Below are 19466 nucleotides of genomic sequence, written 5' to 3'. Positions count from 1 at the left end.
TGGTTTTTTACGTCTGATTAAGAACTATAAGAATAATAAAAAAAGAAACAATATGAAAGTTTTTATTTCAATGTTAAGAATTCTTAAAATCGTTTTAATCCTAAGAATTCTTTATTTTCCGTTTTTTAGTTTATAATTTTTTGATAAAAATTGTTCTCAAAATACTTTTGAAAAATTAAATGGTATAACATTATGTGTTTATGTATACTTCTTGTATATTCCAATGTTTGAAATAATATGATTCAGAAAAGTATGGAATAAAAATTCGGTACTACGTATTAACGCCACCGCCGCTACAGATTTGGCGGTTTTTAAGTGCCGCCAATCTACACTTAAAATTTTTGCGACAATTCATAAAATAAAACACTTTATTTAAAATCAAAATAGTTAATCGGATTTCGGTGGAAAATGAGCCGATATAGAGTTTAGCATAGATTCAAAACAATCATATCGCCATATGAACTCTGATGAATAAGATTCCAAATGAAATAACATTTCCAAAACGTACGTTTACCAAGATAAAGTTTTATGTTGTGGGAATTGGTACATTTTCGTTTTTTTCGGTAAAATATTTCCCTCCTGAAAAAATAAAATTGCATCTTGTTTTGTTTTTGGCAAATCCCAAAGACGAATATTCGTAGCACTAAAAATGGCGACAAAAAAGAATTGTTTTTTTTTTTTTTTTGTTTTTGTTTCGTCAACATTCTTTATTTTACGTTTCTTAGTTTCTAAATAATGATTTTTATTGAAACTTGAAATTTTTTAATAAAAATTGTTGTCAAAAAACGTTGTTTACAAAATTAAATTTCATAAAATTATGAGGCTTATGTATACTTTTTGTTCATTTTAATTTTTGAACTAATATGATTCTTAAAACTATAGAATGTAAAGTTTAAATGGGCCTTTCATGTTATATCATTAAATTTAGTAATACTATTTCTCGGGCATTAGGTTTTAACTCTTATAAGAATATACATATTTTTTTCTGTTAATGTACAAATATTTTTCCGATGTGTTTTGGATGTTCCTTCTCTAATAAAAAGAGATACCATTTTGTTTTCGGTTGTACAAGAAAGAAGATCAAGCATTTTTCTTTTTTAAATTTAATAAGCCATATTAAAGAAGGAACGTTGCAATGCTACACGCTACATTAACGACGTCTCCAGAGTAACTGAATGACGGTTCATATAGAAATCGCAGGTATGCGTCTCATACAACAACGCCCCCTATAGTTCGTTGCGATCGCGAATCTCAACTTTATGGGTAGAAATTTTGGCTTATTGTATTCATCACTAAGTTTATATCATATAGATTGCATTTGAGCTATAAGCTAACTTCTTAAACCATTGAAATAGCAAGTTCAAAATGATGTTTATCGTTTTTATTTAAGTATTAATAAATCGGTTTGAAAAAACATTAAAATTTCTTCTTCTCTATGTAAAAACTAAATCAAAAGAACATCATTTTCTTTTCATATGCTAACAAAACTGCTTCGGAAAAAAACTTAACTGTGTAGAAAAATAAAGCAATTGGCTTGTTATTGTTAAAAATACAAGCGATAGTATCAAACCACTCTGCGTTTTTGATTTGATATAACATTACTTAAAGGTGATCTTCCAGTTGAAATGTCCGCTAGAATTCAAGAGCTTGCTATTCCGAAAGGTAGTTTCGTGCCTCTTTGCGACCTATGCGGTAACAAATCAACTACTAAATGTGAGGAATGTCGTGTCACGTTTTACTGCAGTCAAGAACACAAGCTAATCGATTTGAAAGCCTTTCATCCTTCTGTATGCACAATGATGAAAGAAATAAAAAGTGAAAAACCAGTACCATTTTCAGAGACTGACAGAAACGAAGAGAAAAATAATCTTCTCCAGAAAAAGAAGGACATTTGTAAGTTAGCCAAGTCAACAGCAAGAAAATGGGTCCTAGAAAAAAACCCCAGCTTTGCTTATCCATCAGCTTTAATATCATGGAACATGGCTAAAGATATATGGTCACCAGATGGCGTTGAAGTCATTTATCCAATGTGTTTAGTGTCTGAAGTATTTTTAGGTTTAGGAAATTTGAAAGCGGCCGAAGATTACATGACAGTAGCTTGCTGGACGTCGCAAAAACATAACATTATCAATCCTATAATACTGTCTCAGTTGTACAGATTGAAAGGCTTGGTTTACATGGTTTCTGGGAACTGGCTAGAAGCAAAGGGGGCTTTTGCTGAATTTGTATACGCCACTGCGACAGAGCATGGTGCTCCCGATATTAGAATTGCTATACCCTATGCTTGCCTTGGCCTTTCCCTTCTTGAACTAAGTGACATAGACGGTGCTATGGCACTCTTCCATAAAGCGGCGGATAAATGGATGGAGTATCTCTTAGCACAGTATGAGAATAATACAATGCGTTGTGCAACACAAACTGAAATAAAACCTGGCAGCAGTGTCGAAGATTTGGAATTTCAATTTATGGAGAGTAAAATTGTGTTCAAGTGGATGTACGAAAAGGTTAGACGCCTGACTATGGATTCAGTTTCTGATTTAATTTTTTTCAAGATATTGTGTATACAAGCACTCTCTGAGATAAGATCCGGTAGTGCTAAAGATTCAAAGGTGTTTAAGGAAGAGGCTCTAGCTGTTGCTACGCGCACAAAAATGGATAAAGTTGGGACGAAGCGTATAATTGAGCTGTTGAATGCAGTCTTAGGTGATGACTTCATAATGAGATGGGAAAAGAAACATAACCGTCCACGAACAGTTGCTACTAAGTATCTTGAAATGATAAAAGCGATAAATATTTAAGATGTACAGTTTGAAATTTTTATGTTTATAAGCAGTTTACATATTAGAAAATTTGGTGCTTTTTTTCCGTAAGCTGGCAAGGAAATTCAATTATTATATAAATTTTTTTATTTAATTAGATTTTTTAAAATTTTGCTTAATTTTTTTTGTTTAAAAAAATTAATAAAGTTAAAGAGAATTTTAAAAAAGTTGGTACAGGTCTACATTTTTTGGCGTTTTTCAGCTTGCGACCATCAAACCGAAAAGTACCGAAAACTTGTAATTATTCTAAAATTCAGTAATAACTGAATATTGAGTTACCATATGTCTTCGTTTGTTTCAATTCTGATAACTATTGTAACTAATATTATTTTACTGAATCAAAAGAATGCAATGATAGAATTTAAATGACGATATAATTATTATATAGTGCTAAATCGATTGCGAAATATACAAAAAAAAACAGTATAGAAAACTAATTGAATATCTTCTGGTACTTTTGGGGGAGGGGCTTGAAAACTTATTGCTACAGTACGTACATAAGGTACCTATAGTGTATTAAGTTCTGTTGCTAAATTATACTTTTTGAATATCACCACAGTAATAGCAAAACACATTTCATTAAACATCACATCAATAATAGTTGGAAATTTATCACTTACCCCTACGAAATGGATTTGTAACATTATTTTAAAAAGAAGGTTAGATTTCATTTTCACTTAAAAGCAACATTGAAAAATTTAATTTTAAGTAGGAAAAAAAACATAATAAGAAAACACATTAATAATTTTGAAAATTGCTTTCTGCCAATAATGTTATTGGAACTCGGCTTATTAAAATTTTTCGAATATGCCAACACCATTACTTTTTTTCTCCAGTATATCATGAAAGGCTCGAGAAACATTATTTGTCTTCATTTGAAAATAATAAAAATCCTTGCTGAGCGTAAATAGGCTAAATCCAAATATTATTTAACATAATGAGTTCCTTTTTTTCTCGTTCCGTCAAAATAGGGAAAACAAGTTTTAATGAAAATACAAATCAATAGAGCTATAACTACATCTATATTAATTATATAACTACATTTATGTAAGTAAACTTACATGTATATTAATTAATTTAACGGCTAACTTTTTATTTGAAACTTGCCAAAATTCGAAGCATGCCAAATGGCGTCGTGCTGTTTGCTATGTAAGGAAGAAACTAAAATGAAATATTTTTAGAATTTTACTTGGTTAAAGATTCTAGAAGTTAAAAGTAAGAATTTAAACACCTCACCGCAAAGAATAAAAATAGAGCTTGATATAGAATGACTCAAAACGTAAATCAATAAAATATATGTTGGGAATATTATTCGAACATGGCATGGTTGAAATATGTAGAAAAAATTAAATGCATTACCAGAAAATTATAATCTACTAATAATGTATTTCCATCTAAGTGAATTTTTTAAAAAAGAAAATAAGCGTAAAATGTTTGTCGAAATTGCCGTTTATCATACCGTCGAAATCTTATGAAGATGAGTCGCTTTAACAAAATCTTTTACATCTAAAATGTCGCTTCCTTGAACTTAGAATATCTCATATGGATATAATAATGCTAAAGGGAGGTAAAAATTAGTGTTTATAGTATTGTGTCACAGCATCATATTTTATTCTCGAGAAAATTCGTTTTCCCAGATAATTAAAATCAATAATTTGAGAAAGGGCATGAGTCCCACTTCTATTCCTTTTCATAATTTACGAGGAAGGATTTATTTTATCGATAATTTGAAAATGAAAAACATTCCAGATGTAAATAGGAACACTGAAATCATAAATTATCATTTCATTTAAGTCATTTATATTTTTTAATAAATAGAACTAATGACTTTTAGGTAGTCTATAACCTATTAAGTTAGGACTCATTAAAAAATTACGCAAGTTAACTTTAAATACAGCATTTTAACTACTCAGTTTATAAAGGGTGAGTTAAAACTGTTGTTGTTGACATATGCCTGTTCAGGCAGAAGGGGTGCGATTGTTCTTATTTTCCAGTGGCGCCATCTAGGGCCAGGAATTGTGAGTTAAAACTGTTTAATATAATTAGAGGAACGGAAATACCATATTATTTAATTCAATAGCGACACTTACGATCCCACACTCTGAGAGAAAGGTCCCGCATTGAACTGATCGTTAAGACACGGTTCCCAAAAGAACACCGAAGTCAAGCATTACTGGCTGCGGTCAGTGTGCATGTAGGTGATATTCTTGATCAGCCTACAAAGGGAACGAAGGTGTACGGTATCGGTCTTTCTTAAACTGTTCGACCATGAAGTTCTCAATTTCACGTGCAGGCTGTCGAGCTACCGAAGCAGGGGAGCCACCCCTTCTGTAGTGGATCAAAATTGGGATGGCATGGCTTTGGATCATCCTGAAGGTTATTTCCCAGACCGTTACCAGTAGCCCATTGTGCAGATCCTGTGCAACGTAAACCAACAACAGCTGAGAGACAGAAGAGTAAAATTTTTAGCCTGAACTTACAACAGTGTTGAGAAAGTTAATGATATCAAGAGTTTAATAAACTGATTTATCAGAAAAGATTCAAAATGTGTCGTTGCACAATTCACAACAGCGAAGGAATGATTGATTATAATAGATCTTTTTAAGTTTGTAAATTTTAACTCTTATTAGGATTTCTATTATTAAATCGAAATAACTATTAATTGCTATTAACTACTGTTAGCAAAATTTTTGACTATCAATTAAAAGCTCGCTTCAATTCCCATTTGTATTACAATTAAAACCACTTAAAATACTTTTACAAAACAAGTTATTTCTATTCAAAACTAAATTTTGTAAAATTATATTCGTGAAAATAGTTTCTCGAAAGCATCCCAACTCATTCAGGCTAGACTCAATTATTTTTACTCGTTCCAGAAAGCCTATTTGTTTAAAATAAAGCAAGCAAACTTTTCTAAATTACTAAAGAAGCCAATTCTTAGAATCTAGTTTGGATGCAAGAAAATGAGGATTTTTCCTTCTTTCACCCCGTTTCGCAAACGATGCAGCTCATTTTCGAAGGAAAAGTTCCATTTATAGGCGACAACTCATTAATCCTTTACAATTCTGTTGGGCGCAAGAAAACCATGGAACAACAAAATTGAAAAGCAAAAGTTGTCTTGTCAGAATAAATAATGGATAGATCAGTTCGTCCAACTAATGGAATCCATTGTATGTGGGACGGATTGTTAGAAGCTCGCAATAACACGAGGTCTTTGGGGAGATGAAAATGCATATCGAAATTAAAGTCAACAAGGACAGATAGGATCTTTAAAATTACAGCGAGATGGAATTTTCTAATTATTCTGCTTCTTTTTACTCTGAATAAAAAAATAATCATTGTTTATTTTTAGAGTGTTTTTATCTGCGATTATGTAAAGGGAGCTTTATTATCAGACTGTTTTATTAAACTGCATATTTAGGTAAAAAAGAATACTTTCAGATATCATTTCAGATATCCAGTTATTTTATAGATTTGAGTTTTTATAAAAAAATAAAGAACTATTTAACTTGCAAACTTGACAAAGTTTGCCAATTAATCGCGTATATACACCAAAGAGCCATTACATTATGACCACCCTCCATCTATATCAATGAGCTCGCCCAGGTTTTCATGGTTTCTCGTCCAGGAACAATGTTTTCATGAGGCACATTTGGACCCATAATCCTCATAAAACAATCCCTGACGTCTGTTAGCTACTTGAACAAAGTTGTAGATCAGGTTCACCCATTTATGGCAACAGTTTTTCCTGCGGGGGATGGTGTTTACCAACAGGATAATGCACCATGTCATAAGGGTCAAATCGTCCTGGATTGGTTCGAGGAACATTTCAGTGACCTTCAAGTCATGTCTTGGCCCCCAAATTCACCTGACCTTAATCCAATAGAGCATTTGTGGTCCTAATTGGAAAACCAAATTCGTGCTGCCACGCTACCCCCTCGCAATGTGAGGGAATTGCAGACCAGTTGGTGAGCGCTTGGTGCCAGATACCTCAGACTACCTATCAGCACATTGTGGAATCAATGCCATGGCGGGTGCTAGCAGTTTTGAGGGCTAAAGGTGGTCCTACATGTTATTAGCAGAGTGATCATAATGTAATGGGTCTTCGGTGTATATAACTGGCTTTCTCTGCAATGCCTCTAACTTGAAGCTCACGTTAGGGTTGAGATAGGCTGAAGCATAGGGTATCCAGAATTCCAGCATTGTCGTTCTTTTATTCGCCTCGTGATTCTCACCCTTAACTTGGTTTTTGAAAGCTCTGTCGCCAAGGAAAATAAGAAAGCCATAGTCTAAGTGCCTTAAACTTAAGGCAAAACGATTATTGTAAACTATATACAGGTATATTATCTTGCTGAGGAGAACTATCTGGACTATAGAACGGACGAATAACTTAACCATTTAAAAAGTTATTTAACTCTTTTTAAAAATTGCCAATCCACCTCAAAGTTAATTATCAAAATTACTGCTTTGTTCCAAATTTTTACAAATTTTTATGAGCTCAAAAAATGCAGAATTAAAGTAAGTTTTGAAATGGTGCGCGTTATTAGTTATTTTATTAACATGGATAGCAGCGCTATTTTTTTTAAAAAAAAAAACCTGTAGTAAAATGTAAAATAAGATAAAAAAAAGTAAAGCAAGGTGAAGTAAAAAATAAAGTGTAAAATGATGTAAATTAAAGTAAAACGTAAAACGTCAAGTAAAATGTAGAGTAAGAAATGAAGTAAAGCTTAAGGTATAGAATAAAGTGCAAAATATAAAGTAAAGCATGAACTATTTCTGTGCTAAAATAAATATTCGGTGCTAAAATAAATTCTGAGCTAATTATTTGCAGCACAAAAACAAAAATTCTAGAACTCAATCTTCTTTCTCATAACGTTAAGTAAGGTAGTTTTCTATGTAAAAAAAATCAAAAGGTTAGTTTTGTATTTGGCCAGTAAAAAACAAAAAGTGGTTTTCAGCTAAAACAAATAAAATCTTTTTAATCGAACTCAGGTTTTTATTATTTTATTCATAACACTCGAATTATTTTGGCTGAAAACTAATTTTGTATCCCCTCTCAAAAACCACTCGCTGATCTTGATATTTTGTTCATGTTGAAAGTATGATATTCAAAATTATGAGAAAAAAAAACAGAGGTAATAAAAGTTGTTACTTCCCAGTTAAAATTTATGAAATTCGGCCCAAAAAATTCTTTAAAATCATTTTAATAAATTTTTTAAAAATTATGTAAATATTTGATCATTTTAATAACTTAAATACACAGTCTTGACTAGTGCTTTGTTCTAATGACATCAAATTTAAGAAAATTGCTTATAAATAAAAAAAGAAAAACTATAGACATTTGGAACATACGAGTCACCATCTGTTGTTACGCCATTTTCTAAATTCAAGTAAAATTTCAAAGCTCCCCATTAAACGTTGTTTTGGTCCAAATAATTCTGAAAAAATTATTTTAGCCTTTTTTCATCAAGACATTTTCTACAAAGAAGTTCATGAAAATCAATGACATCACGATTCATCGATTTCATTTGGAATGAGCCAAATGGGTATTGCCTTCAACATTATCATGAAAAAGAATTAAATACTTAAGAACTGAACCAAAAAAAATGTAAGCACTTAGAGTTGTTAATTAATTAACATTTAGTATTATTAATATTTTAAAAAATAAAACTTTTAACAAGATAAACTTTTAACAAATCTAGGTTGTATTTATCAACTAGTATTCAGAATTTGTAATTCCAACGTTTAGGGCATAATTTAACAAAATAACTTAAGTGTTCTTAAGAGAAAAATTACTGCAAAATTAAAATACTTTTTGAAATGAAGTGATAAGGCATATTTTTTCCAGGGGTATAATTTTTTTCATGAAACTATTATTTAGTATTCTTTCTTGATAGGTATTTTACAAGTTTCAGAGAGTTTCAGATTACAACAGATCATAATACACAGAAATATCTTATAACGCTTGTATATAAATCATACAGTTTTTCATTATCAAAACACTACAAAAACAACTCTATCACAACTTCTTGAATAATTCAAAACGTTGTTTATCATTATATTGCCCAAAACACTTCAATTGATTTATGGAAAACTTTAATTGCTTTAATTATTACAAAATTTAGTTTAAAAACAATATTTTATAAAAAAAAATTATTTTGTTAAAATATACATTTCTAAATACTTTCTATCCTTATTAGGATGTAATTTAATTTTTAAACCAAGTATGACATTTTGCATATACTGTCTAAATGCGAGAAAAGTACTCTTACTATACAATATAAACTCAGGATAGATCATATTAGAATAATTATAAACCAAATAAAAAACATTGTCATGCTAAATATAGCATAACTATTAAAAAAAACAATTTAATGTACTCTAAATGGTAGAAGAAGTCGCAAAGCAATTTCACTATTTTATATTTCTTTTTTCTTTCTTCAAATTATTTAAAGAAAAAAATTATACCTGAAAAATATTTTTAACACTTCCAAGCATTAAAAAAAGCGCTTTTTTGGTACATGCAGAATATACTTAAACTTACAAATTCTCCTGTGCAAAGTTGCAAAGAATAAGAAATTTTTTTTAATTATATCATAGATTATTTAAAAAAAACTAACCCGAAACTTTATTGTTTTATAATTTAAAACAAATAAAAAATTTATTTTATAAATGGCATCTCGTAAAACATTAATAAATATTCATAACTTATTTAAATAAAACTTCAAATTAACAACTCATATAATTAGTGTTCATAATTGTAATGCTCACTGGCCAAACTTTAAAAAAAAAATTTATGAGGAAAAAATCACTTTTCTCCTCATTAAAAAATCTCTTTTATGAGAAAAACTGTCATTCCATTACCCAGGAAATGCCTTTAATACTTTCAGTCTTCAATGCTTTAAAAGTTTCAAGTTTCATACATCAATTTTATTCATTCCATTCCTTAAAATGAAACCATATAATATTTTTTATGATGAATTAAATCTAGTTTCTCAGTGAATTTTTTCTCACATTGTAGTACCAGGTAATAAAAGGGCTGATGCCTTGGCGAAATCCGAAGCCAAAGACTTATCTGGAACTAATGAAAACATGGCACCTCTCTATGAAAATTATCATTGTTCCATTTTAAGAGAGAAAAGAAGCCAACGTCAAGCCCTTATTCCTCAACGGTATGCTATCAAATCTGTTGGGGAACTTTTGAAGTTTGAGGTCTTTCAAAGCATCTCGACAATGCTTTACAGACTCAGAATTAGTCACATCAAGGGCATGAGATCAGAAAATGGAATGAAAACTTCTCCACCATGCTTAAAACTGCAACATCTCAGCTACTCCCGAGCACATCCTGGACGGCCTCAACATTACTGTGAAGGATCTATTCCTAAAACCATAAATACTTGCCTCAAAGTTAATGAGACATTTACACAATTTCAAGAACCTGGTTTATAACCAATCTAAGTCATGAGGATCAGTTACAGCACCCCCAATTTTGAAAATCGATTTTATGCTTCTTTAAGGATTGCTGGTCATGCTTCTTTTTGAGGAACATTACTGTGTAGGATCCATTACTAAAATCATCAATGGTTGCCTCAAAATTAAGGAAACATTTGTACAATTTTAAGAACCTGGTTTATAACCAATCAAAATCCTGGGGATTAGTTCCAACACCACTCTTGAAAATCAATTTTATGCTTCTTCACGGAATTTCTATAAATGCTTTTTTGAAGAAATTGTTTTGATATTTTGAAAAATATAATTTGTTTCCTATTTGAAGTCAGGAAATATGTCATTCTTATAAATTACAAAAAAAAAATTAATATTCAAAAAGCTTAATTTTAAGATTTACTAAGAAAATATTTCTATCATTTTTGCATTAAACACATGAAAACATCAATGATAATTTTTTTTAAAAAGTATTTACTCTTTATTTTACTAAAATTATTTTACTATTATCTTTCTGTTCTTTTAAGTTTTTTCTTCCTATTTTGTAATTTTTGGTGTGGTGTAGTTTGATTCAATATTTTCTAAAATAATGATAAAACTCAAAACTTACAAACTTATATTATAATATTTGCTCTTAAAGTTTTTAACTTTGTAAACCACCAGATAATTTCTTCCAAATAGTTATTTTATTTCTTCCTTTTTTGAAACTACTTAATACATTCCAGAAATCAATTAAATGAACAAAGAAATCCAAGCCAAAGCAAAATATTTTGTATGCAACTAAAATGCTAAATGTCAAATCGCAGAAATCGTTCAAGTCATGAGAAATGGAATTACTTTTTTTCATTCGTGTATTTAAAACTTCTTTTAAATATAAATCTTTACTAAATATTGCATTCAATATGCATAGTAATCACATCTTCAATATTAATTTCATTTTTATATAAATGCCATTTCTTTCTTTTTTTTTAATTAAAAAAATTAAATTTTCTAATGGAAAAGAACATTTATATGCTGCTTGTGCGTTAAACCTCGAGGTCAGTAAAGTGTTATTAACGCAAGTGATGTGAAGTTGATACAGTGCATAAGAAATTTGAGCTAACCAGATATGGTTCACATTTTGGAATAAAGTATTGACTCTGTTTGTGTGTTTTGATTATTTGATACACTGCTTGTTAATGAATCATGCAATGGCTAAACAAAAAACTTGAAATATCTTACAGTAAAATTCAGTTTATGTTTAGTACATTTCAATGTTCATCATAAAACTTATTTGAAACTTTATTTAAAATGGTTGAATACATTTATGTCAATGTTTAGAGTGGGACCAGTATAAAAGCAACAATATTTGATAATAGTAGCTGCATCTGGTGTACACAATAGAATAAAGATGTGAGAGACAATTCTAACGGTAACGCTTTGCAAAAAAAACTAAAGGTATTTTTTTACAAACTCTAGATAAATATCAGTCAAAGAAAAAAATATTTTAATTTTCAAATCACATTTATTCGTATTAGGATGGATTTTCAGGTATTACTTAAAGAAATTTGAAGTTTTATACTTATGTTTCTAATGCTGATTTTAAGGATTATTCGACTTATAGGACGAAATTTGATAGAGGTACCAAGAAAATGCATACTATTCTTAAGCGGTATTCACCAGTGCAACTAATACCTGTAAAAATGTTCATCTAAAAATTAATAAACACTATGAGAACACTACTTTATATACTTACAGTGACATCTGGTGGTGAGTGCAATCCACAATGCTTCTTAAAGTAATCCCTTATCGCACCTCTTGCAGCGGCCATAAGAACATCGTTAACACTGCAGTGGGTCACCTGACGAATACGATCCACCGTAGCAAAACGGATGCCCGAAGACCATCCAATAGTTCTTTTTCCAGAAAGAGGTTGGCGATGAGATATTGGATTATAGTCCCTACGCGTTAAAAGCCATGTCAGAAGAGTCAATGGAGCAACAACAGCAGCTCGAAATACATTCAATGGAAAAGTCGTACCACCGATTCGAGGTTTGATTCGCAACATTTGTGGATGATCTGCCAAGAAGTTACCTAATAATTTTATAAAAGTTACCCCATCGCTCAAGGCATGGTGGACACGAACTATTAACACAGTGTCCCGGGCATCGCCATAGTTTTTCACCATTCTGACTTCCCAAAGTGGTCTATTCGGAGCTAGAGGATGGCTCATCAAAGACGATATCAGGTCTCTTAGTTGATGTCTAGTTCTGATGCGACGAGCCTCTTCAAACACATGCTTTTCGATATCGAACTCACTATCATCAACCCAGCAGTAACCAGCTGATACTGAGACCACTTTTTGAGTGAAACGAGCGAAGGCTCTTTCGCCATTTTCAGTTGTTTTCTCAATCACTCTGCTTTGTAGAATTTCTCGCGCAGTTCGAACATCCAGTCCGCGTTCTACGAAAAAAAGGCAATGTGCGACGTAGCAGTTAAAGCGGGAATCATGCAACCAAAATGCATCTGTAGCAGACATAAATCCAGTACAGCCAGCAAAGCCATAGCCCAATCGACTTGCGCAGCAAACGGTTGTTGCTATCCTAATCATACCCACCACAACTACAGCTACGGTTAGAGTTGCTACCACTGGCAATCCAAAGGCAAAGCCACCAACCACAAATATAGTGGATATAATAACTGTCGGTACAATACTACGTTCTGCTGGATGCCGTATCTTTTTAACAGGAACATTTTTCATATACTGCGGAATAACAACAGGACTTTCTAACGCGGTTTTCTCTGTTGGAGATTCCCTTTCCTCCTCTCCGTCGCTTACCTCCATGTTTTTATTCAAAACATTAATACGTAATACAAAAGTGAAAAACGTTAAATACTTATAAAAGCTTTCCTAATTAAGTACTTTTGCTTTTCGTCATAAGGAATGGATTAGTTTGTGCTTTAAGCAATTTAAACTTGCTCGCTTCATAATATCCACTACACCATACGCTCTAAATTAGCTCAGTAAAAGAAGCTGTGGTGAATCATACGAGTCCCCTCATTGTATTTTTAAAGAAGTTTTAACTGCCATGCGAATAAATGGGAATTTTTTTTTGTCATTCTTTTGAGCTATACTGAGATGTTTACTTTGCTTTTTATTTATCACAGGTTAGGTTTCTGCGTTTCTTGTTCTTGCATGTATGTTTTCCACGGATGGGACATGAGATGTTTCTTAGAAATCATTACTTTCCTTCACCAGGGAGTAAATTATTCGCTGTTCTTGGGACAAGGAAAAAAATAAAAATGATGCGACGTGTTTGGAAATCTTGGATATTATTCGTTGCTATATTTTTTGCTGCTTGCCTTTCTTTTTTCCCAGCTGAGTGAGGGAGAAATGATCGAGATAGTAAGATAGATTTCTAAACAAAACATCTGGTTACTATGGTGACGAGTACCGACGCTGTAGAGGTCCTCTCATCGATTTGTTGAAAACCTGTAATAAAAAATGAAAACATATCATTGCCATTTCCCTTTAAAATGATTGATATATTTTTTTATACATTTTGAATCAAACGATGGATTGGATCAATGTAGATCAACCGTGAAATTTCACTGACTTTTTTTTTTCTTTTTGAAGCTTACGTTTCTTTCCAAGCAAGAAATACTGCAAACGACATAAATTACATATTAAGTATGATATGTTGGATAAAATTTTACCGCGACATTTTTTCTTTTAAGTCACTTTAACAGAAATTGGAAAAAGATTATTTAACTTTCAGAGTAAATAAAAAAGGGAAAGGAATATTTGAATGGTTACGGGAAATAAATGATAAGCCACAGAAAGAAGTGATTAAAACATTTTTTAAAAAAATCAGAAACCTCTGTTTTTCATTAGACCACTTTGAGTATAATTCTTCTAATATACATCGCTAATATCTACCATATACCTAATATCTACCATCTCTAATATCTACTTCTATTAGTACAGTTAACCTAAAATTTACCGTGTATGATATAAAATTCCAATGAAAAATATACTACTTTTAAAACAAGGTTATTACTTTCCAATTCTTTAGAACCTTAAATTAGGAAAACATTTTCAATTACATGAATTATGTTTAAATATGATAAATACATTTTTGATCATATGTAAATATAGTTAGCTACTTTATGCAATTCAAAACAGAAAATTCTCAAAAAAAAATTTTATGATGTTTTTTTGTAATTTTTGCTTAATACAAAAAAATTCCATTCTGATAAATCTTTAACAGGATAAAAAAAAAACTAATTAACGGAAAGTATTTCTGACACCAATAAAATTTTCGCTTTAAAAAAAAAAAAAAAAAATGAGGATTGAGAAACAGCAAAAATTGTTAACCAATCAGAGCGACCGATCAGTTTAGCGAATCAGAGCAGCCTGTATAAAAATTCTTCTTTAATTAAAGCATGATATAAATTCTTTCCAAAGTAAAACAAAACAGAAGTATTCCTAAAATCCAATTAAGCAAACGACATAAAGTTCTTGTTTCCATTTGACAGCAGAAGGAAAAAGATATCGCAGAACAGAATGAAAAGAGTTTTCTGATCAAACAATAATTAGAAAAAGATTTTCTAAAACATCTAAAATGTCATTAGGAATCAGCCAAACTGATATCTGACGAGGTATTTAATTTAGAATTTTTCTCACTAATGAATAGTAAAATATAATTCGCAAAAAGAAAGTAAAAGTTTTTTGAGTTTTTTTAATTTTCTAGACACATTCTTTGATATCCTAGAAACAGTTTGCAAGGAATGTGGATTAAATTACCACTAATACTTTGCCTTAGTACTAATTTAGTATTATAAATGGTTCATTACTGCATACCATTCAAAATATTTTTTACTTTCTCTTCTAAAACATTAACTATGTATAAAAAAGAGCAGATAATATTTATTTTTCTTAGTTATGAAAAACTATTCTTAGAAAAAGAGCGAGTTTAAAATATTTCGTTTATTTGATGAGGCACTAACCATTATTTTATTATTGCCATTCAATTGGTTCAAAAAGCTTATTAAGATGCTTCCATATTTCAGTGGTCCATAAAACCTATTAAGGAACATTAGTTACCTATATAAGGCATCGATATTAAATTACCCATTATCGCAATACTATTAATATAAATTATTACTAGAGATTAATCATCACTGGCGACAATAATAATTAGGATGCTATTCTAAAGTTCTCTCCCGAGACCGACGACTAGACTTATAAATTATATGAAATTTTCAAAGTTGTGCGCTAAAATGTGCCTTAATAATGTAAATTCACATTTCTCTATGCATAGTCATAAAGATAAGTATAGCTTTAAGTTGCCTTGCATTCTCATTGGATATAAAAATCACATGATATAATCATTAATCAAAGAAGAAGAACCAAATATTATTGGTTATATCATCAACACAAAATTTATGAAAGACATTCCGATGTTTACCAGTAACATTTATTTATCATTTCTTCGTAATATTTTATTAGTTAATATTATTTTCTTGATTTTGATTATTATTTAAAAATAAAGGCTTTAAAATATAAACGTCGTTCCTCTATTTATAAAAGAAGTAAAGCATTCCCACAACAGCTCATTGTGGGCCAGGGGGTCATAGACGTTGAAGCTATAAAATTTCGAAAGCAACTGCATGATTGTGGCACTGCTCCCAGACCGCCTTTACTTCCCAGACAAGCTGGTACGCATTGTTCTGAAGATGGGGGGGGCTTCAAGCCGCCACTGGGAACCAAACCCCAGTTCTTCACAATGACAGTTCGTTACCTTAACCACTGAGTCATCGTGCCGCTTTTACTTTTGCTTATATTACTTTTGCTTTTCAAAATTTCAAGATGACGTTATTTAGTTACTTTTTAATTAACACCATGCGGTAAATAAGTTATAATTATTTTTTATAAGTTTATATTTACTTACTTTTATCATATTTACTTATATTTACATGATAAATTTTATGTTAAATTTCCCTTAAATGTTAATTACATAATATATACTTACATTTTTACAGAAATGTTAAGAAATAAGTTTTCGAACTTATGCTAACAACTTCCTAGTTATCACTAGAACTTCAGTATTGTAAAATAAATACTATTATTTAATATAACATAATGACACATTATCTATCGTGTGAATTAGTTACGAAATATTACATTTAAAAAGCTACAAAATTTATTTTTATGTGTAAATAATTTTTATGTTTTAGAGTTGAAGGTTAACAGATTATAGCCAAGCTTCTATTTTAAATCATTAAAAAAATATGTAAGGTTTATTAAGAAAATAGTTTTTCTGATCAGTTATTTTTGTAATCATTATTAATGTTTATTTTATTGTATCAATTTGGCCGGGATAAAATGTATGGCTACCATATTAGTTTTTTTTTTATCAATCATCTCATATCGAAATAAAGCATCACAGCTGCCATTTCAACAAGCAATGTTTTCAATCAGTTTACGGTTAGTTTCCCATCTGTTTCCTTTTTCCTCTTCTTTTACCTCGATGTTTGAAAAACAATTTTGGGTCCAAAATTGTGTCAGAGTTTCTGTATTCTCTGAAAATGCCGATAAGAAATTATTACCGCTCTGAGGAAGAAAAAAAGTATGATCAAAACTACCAGTTTATGGTAAAATTTGCAGCATTTCTGGCTCTATACGAACACCAAAAAGCTCGGTAATTTTTATTGAAGCACTTTTATATTGTTTGTAAAATTAACTATAAAATATAATTTTATAATGAAAGATATTTCAAATTTTGCAGATGTGAAAAATTCAGTAATTTTATCGTGTCTTAGAACATGACTTAAACGCAAAATACTTGGCTAAATTTTCTTTTAAGTGTAGTATATTTTATTAAATGTTTGGTAATAAGAACAATAATTTTGAAAACCATAATTTCCGGTAAATCTTTACCATTTGAACAAAGCAATTACTTTATGATTGGTTTAAATTATGTATATTTCGGTTTTTAATACCAGAATTATTGTTCATTTTTTACCAAAAATGCCATCACCATTCAGTAAGCTAATTTCATCAAAATCTTCTTCACCGGGCACTCAAATGTTATGTGGAGCAAATACAAGCTGTTTTACAGTTTTTGTGCACTTAACGCTGTGATGACGCATTGAGAAGTGGACATAGAGTGTTTCTTTAATGAAGTACTCATGTTTGGGGGGCAATTAAATACATTTAGATGGTCATGTGAACAGTGCATTGGATTTGGTAAAGAAATAATGAATTAAAATAAACATTTTATAAGTAGCTCATGAATTCATCATTTTTTAATCGATATGCTAATAAAAACTAAATTATCTTTAGAATCTGGCAACTGTTTTGTACTGTAGTATCAAGTTTTTAAAAATCCTAATAAAAATTATTTTTGAAAAATAAAATTTAAACGTAATCAGTGAACAGAAATACAAAAAGGAATTATAATTGATGATAAGCACCTTAATGGAATACGAAAATATATAAAATCAAACGTCAATAAAGGAAAGCAAAGGCTCTGCTATATGAAAGTCTTGTAAAGCATTTATTTCCAGTTGTTCCATGTATGTTTTAATTTCAATCACAGTATGTAAGAAGTGATATGAATAAAATTAACTTAAAAATATATGTAGAAAAATTATTTTATGCTGCAAATTTAGCAATTTAATGGCCCCATCGGTGAAGAATTGACCATGAAAGATCAGAACGCGTCAAATTACCAGAAATATTTTTGGAAGATTTTTGGATCAACTAATTACTTTGTATTTGCAAGAAAAATAAAATTTACATCCAAATCTTTTTCCTTTGAACTATTTTAAGAAATTGTATATGCAGGTGCATAAAATAGAATAAGTTTTTATGTAAAAAAAAGGAAAATATCAGTTACAACTGTAGTAAAGCTTTTAGAGTTTAGATATATGCATCAATGATTTTCACTTCCACTTGTCGCTTGCTGTTTCTGGCAATGATATTTTTATCACCACTGCTTTATAGAGCTTTGAATTTGCTTTTATATTCATTTGAAGTTAAATATTGAGTTCTTGTGTGATTTTAAAAAAAAATTAAGAATACTACTATATTCATTTTTTTAAAAATCTTTTTAAGTTTCAAAGGATATTTTCAAATATTTTTGTATAAAAACATCAATTTATTTTATTTAACTTTTATTTTAACGGCGAAACACATACTACAGATGAAAAATGTATGAAAAAATGTATGAAAAATGTATGTAAATGTATGAAAAATGTATGAAAAAATGTATGATCAAACTACCGGAATAAAATAAAAATTACCGATTTCTGGGTCTATGGGAAAACCAAAAAGCTCTGAAATTTTTGCGGAAGTGCTTTAGAAATGACTTCGGAAAAATTAACAATAAAATATGGTTCTATAATATGTGATATAATTTGGTAAATTTGGTAATTTTATTCAGATACCTTTTTGCCTGGCATAAAAACAATTTATCCAGTTGAATTTAAATTTCTGTTTTTTTCTAACTAAACGTATTGTAATAAAAACTATAATTTTGAAAACCAGAACTACCGATAAACCATTAGCATAGTAACTGAAAAATTACCAAATTATTGGTTTAAATATTGTATATTTATAAGGATTAGGATTTTTTTTTTTTTTTTTTGCTTTTTTTTTTGCCAGAAGTGTCATTAGCCTACATTACGGTAACTTTACCAAAGTTGTTTTCGCCAAGTAATTTATCAATAGCTATATAAATAATCAAATATCACTAATTAGGAACGTAATGGGAAAAGCTAAACGAATAAAAAAAAGCTATGCAAACATAAACTTATGCAAAATTTAAATTTCTTACTATTTAATTTGCTGAAATATTTGTTACGTTCAAAATGCTTAGTTATCAAACAATCTAACACTTTAACCATTTTCTCTCTGAAATTTCGAAACATTTAGTTTGAATTAGTCTTAGAAAAGGATTAACGAATTAAATCTGATTTAATTGCTATACCGTTGCAATTTACTATGCAGGTGAACTTTGGCATTTACGGATTTTCGAGATTTAGCTCTCATTAAAATCACGTTTCGTTAATGATAGAGAGGAAAGACAACAAAAAGCAAACAGTCAATATTCTGTAAATATTTTCAAAAACTTATTTTCTAAGTAAGCACCTGGTTACTTAGATTAGATTAGCAGATTAAACTGAATCAAATAGTGAAATAGAGTAGTGATTTCTGGA

General features: G+C 30.1%; 1 protein-coding gene across 1 annotated transcript in view; it reads right to left on the bottom strand.

Annotated features, from left to right (window-relative positions):
* LOC147806289 (uncharacterized) overlaps positions 1-19466 on the bottom strand; it is a 50594-nt gene that overhangs the window by 27137 nt on the left and 3991 nt on the right. Inside the window, exon 2 of the mRNA XM_087169107.1 lies at positions 11998-13734. Within this exon, the coding sequence (XP_087025233.1) occupies positions 11998-13086 (1089 nt within the window). The 5' untranslated portion in view covers positions 13087-13734. The remainder of the gene's footprint in view (positions 1-11997; positions 13735-19466) is intronic.

Source organism: Parasteatoda tepidariorum, chromosome 8 (genome assembly GCF_982258835.1).
Source record: "Parasteatoda tepidariorum strain Cologne lab strain chromosome 8, Ptep-v5.0, whole genome shotgun sequence".
In the NCBI taxonomy this organism is placed as follows: Eukaryota; Metazoa; Arthropoda; class Arachnida; order Araneae; family Theridiidae; genus Parasteatoda; species Parasteatoda tepidariorum.
Note: the sequence above shows the minus strand (reverse complement) of the source record. Positions and strands in the feature narration are given on the sequence as shown.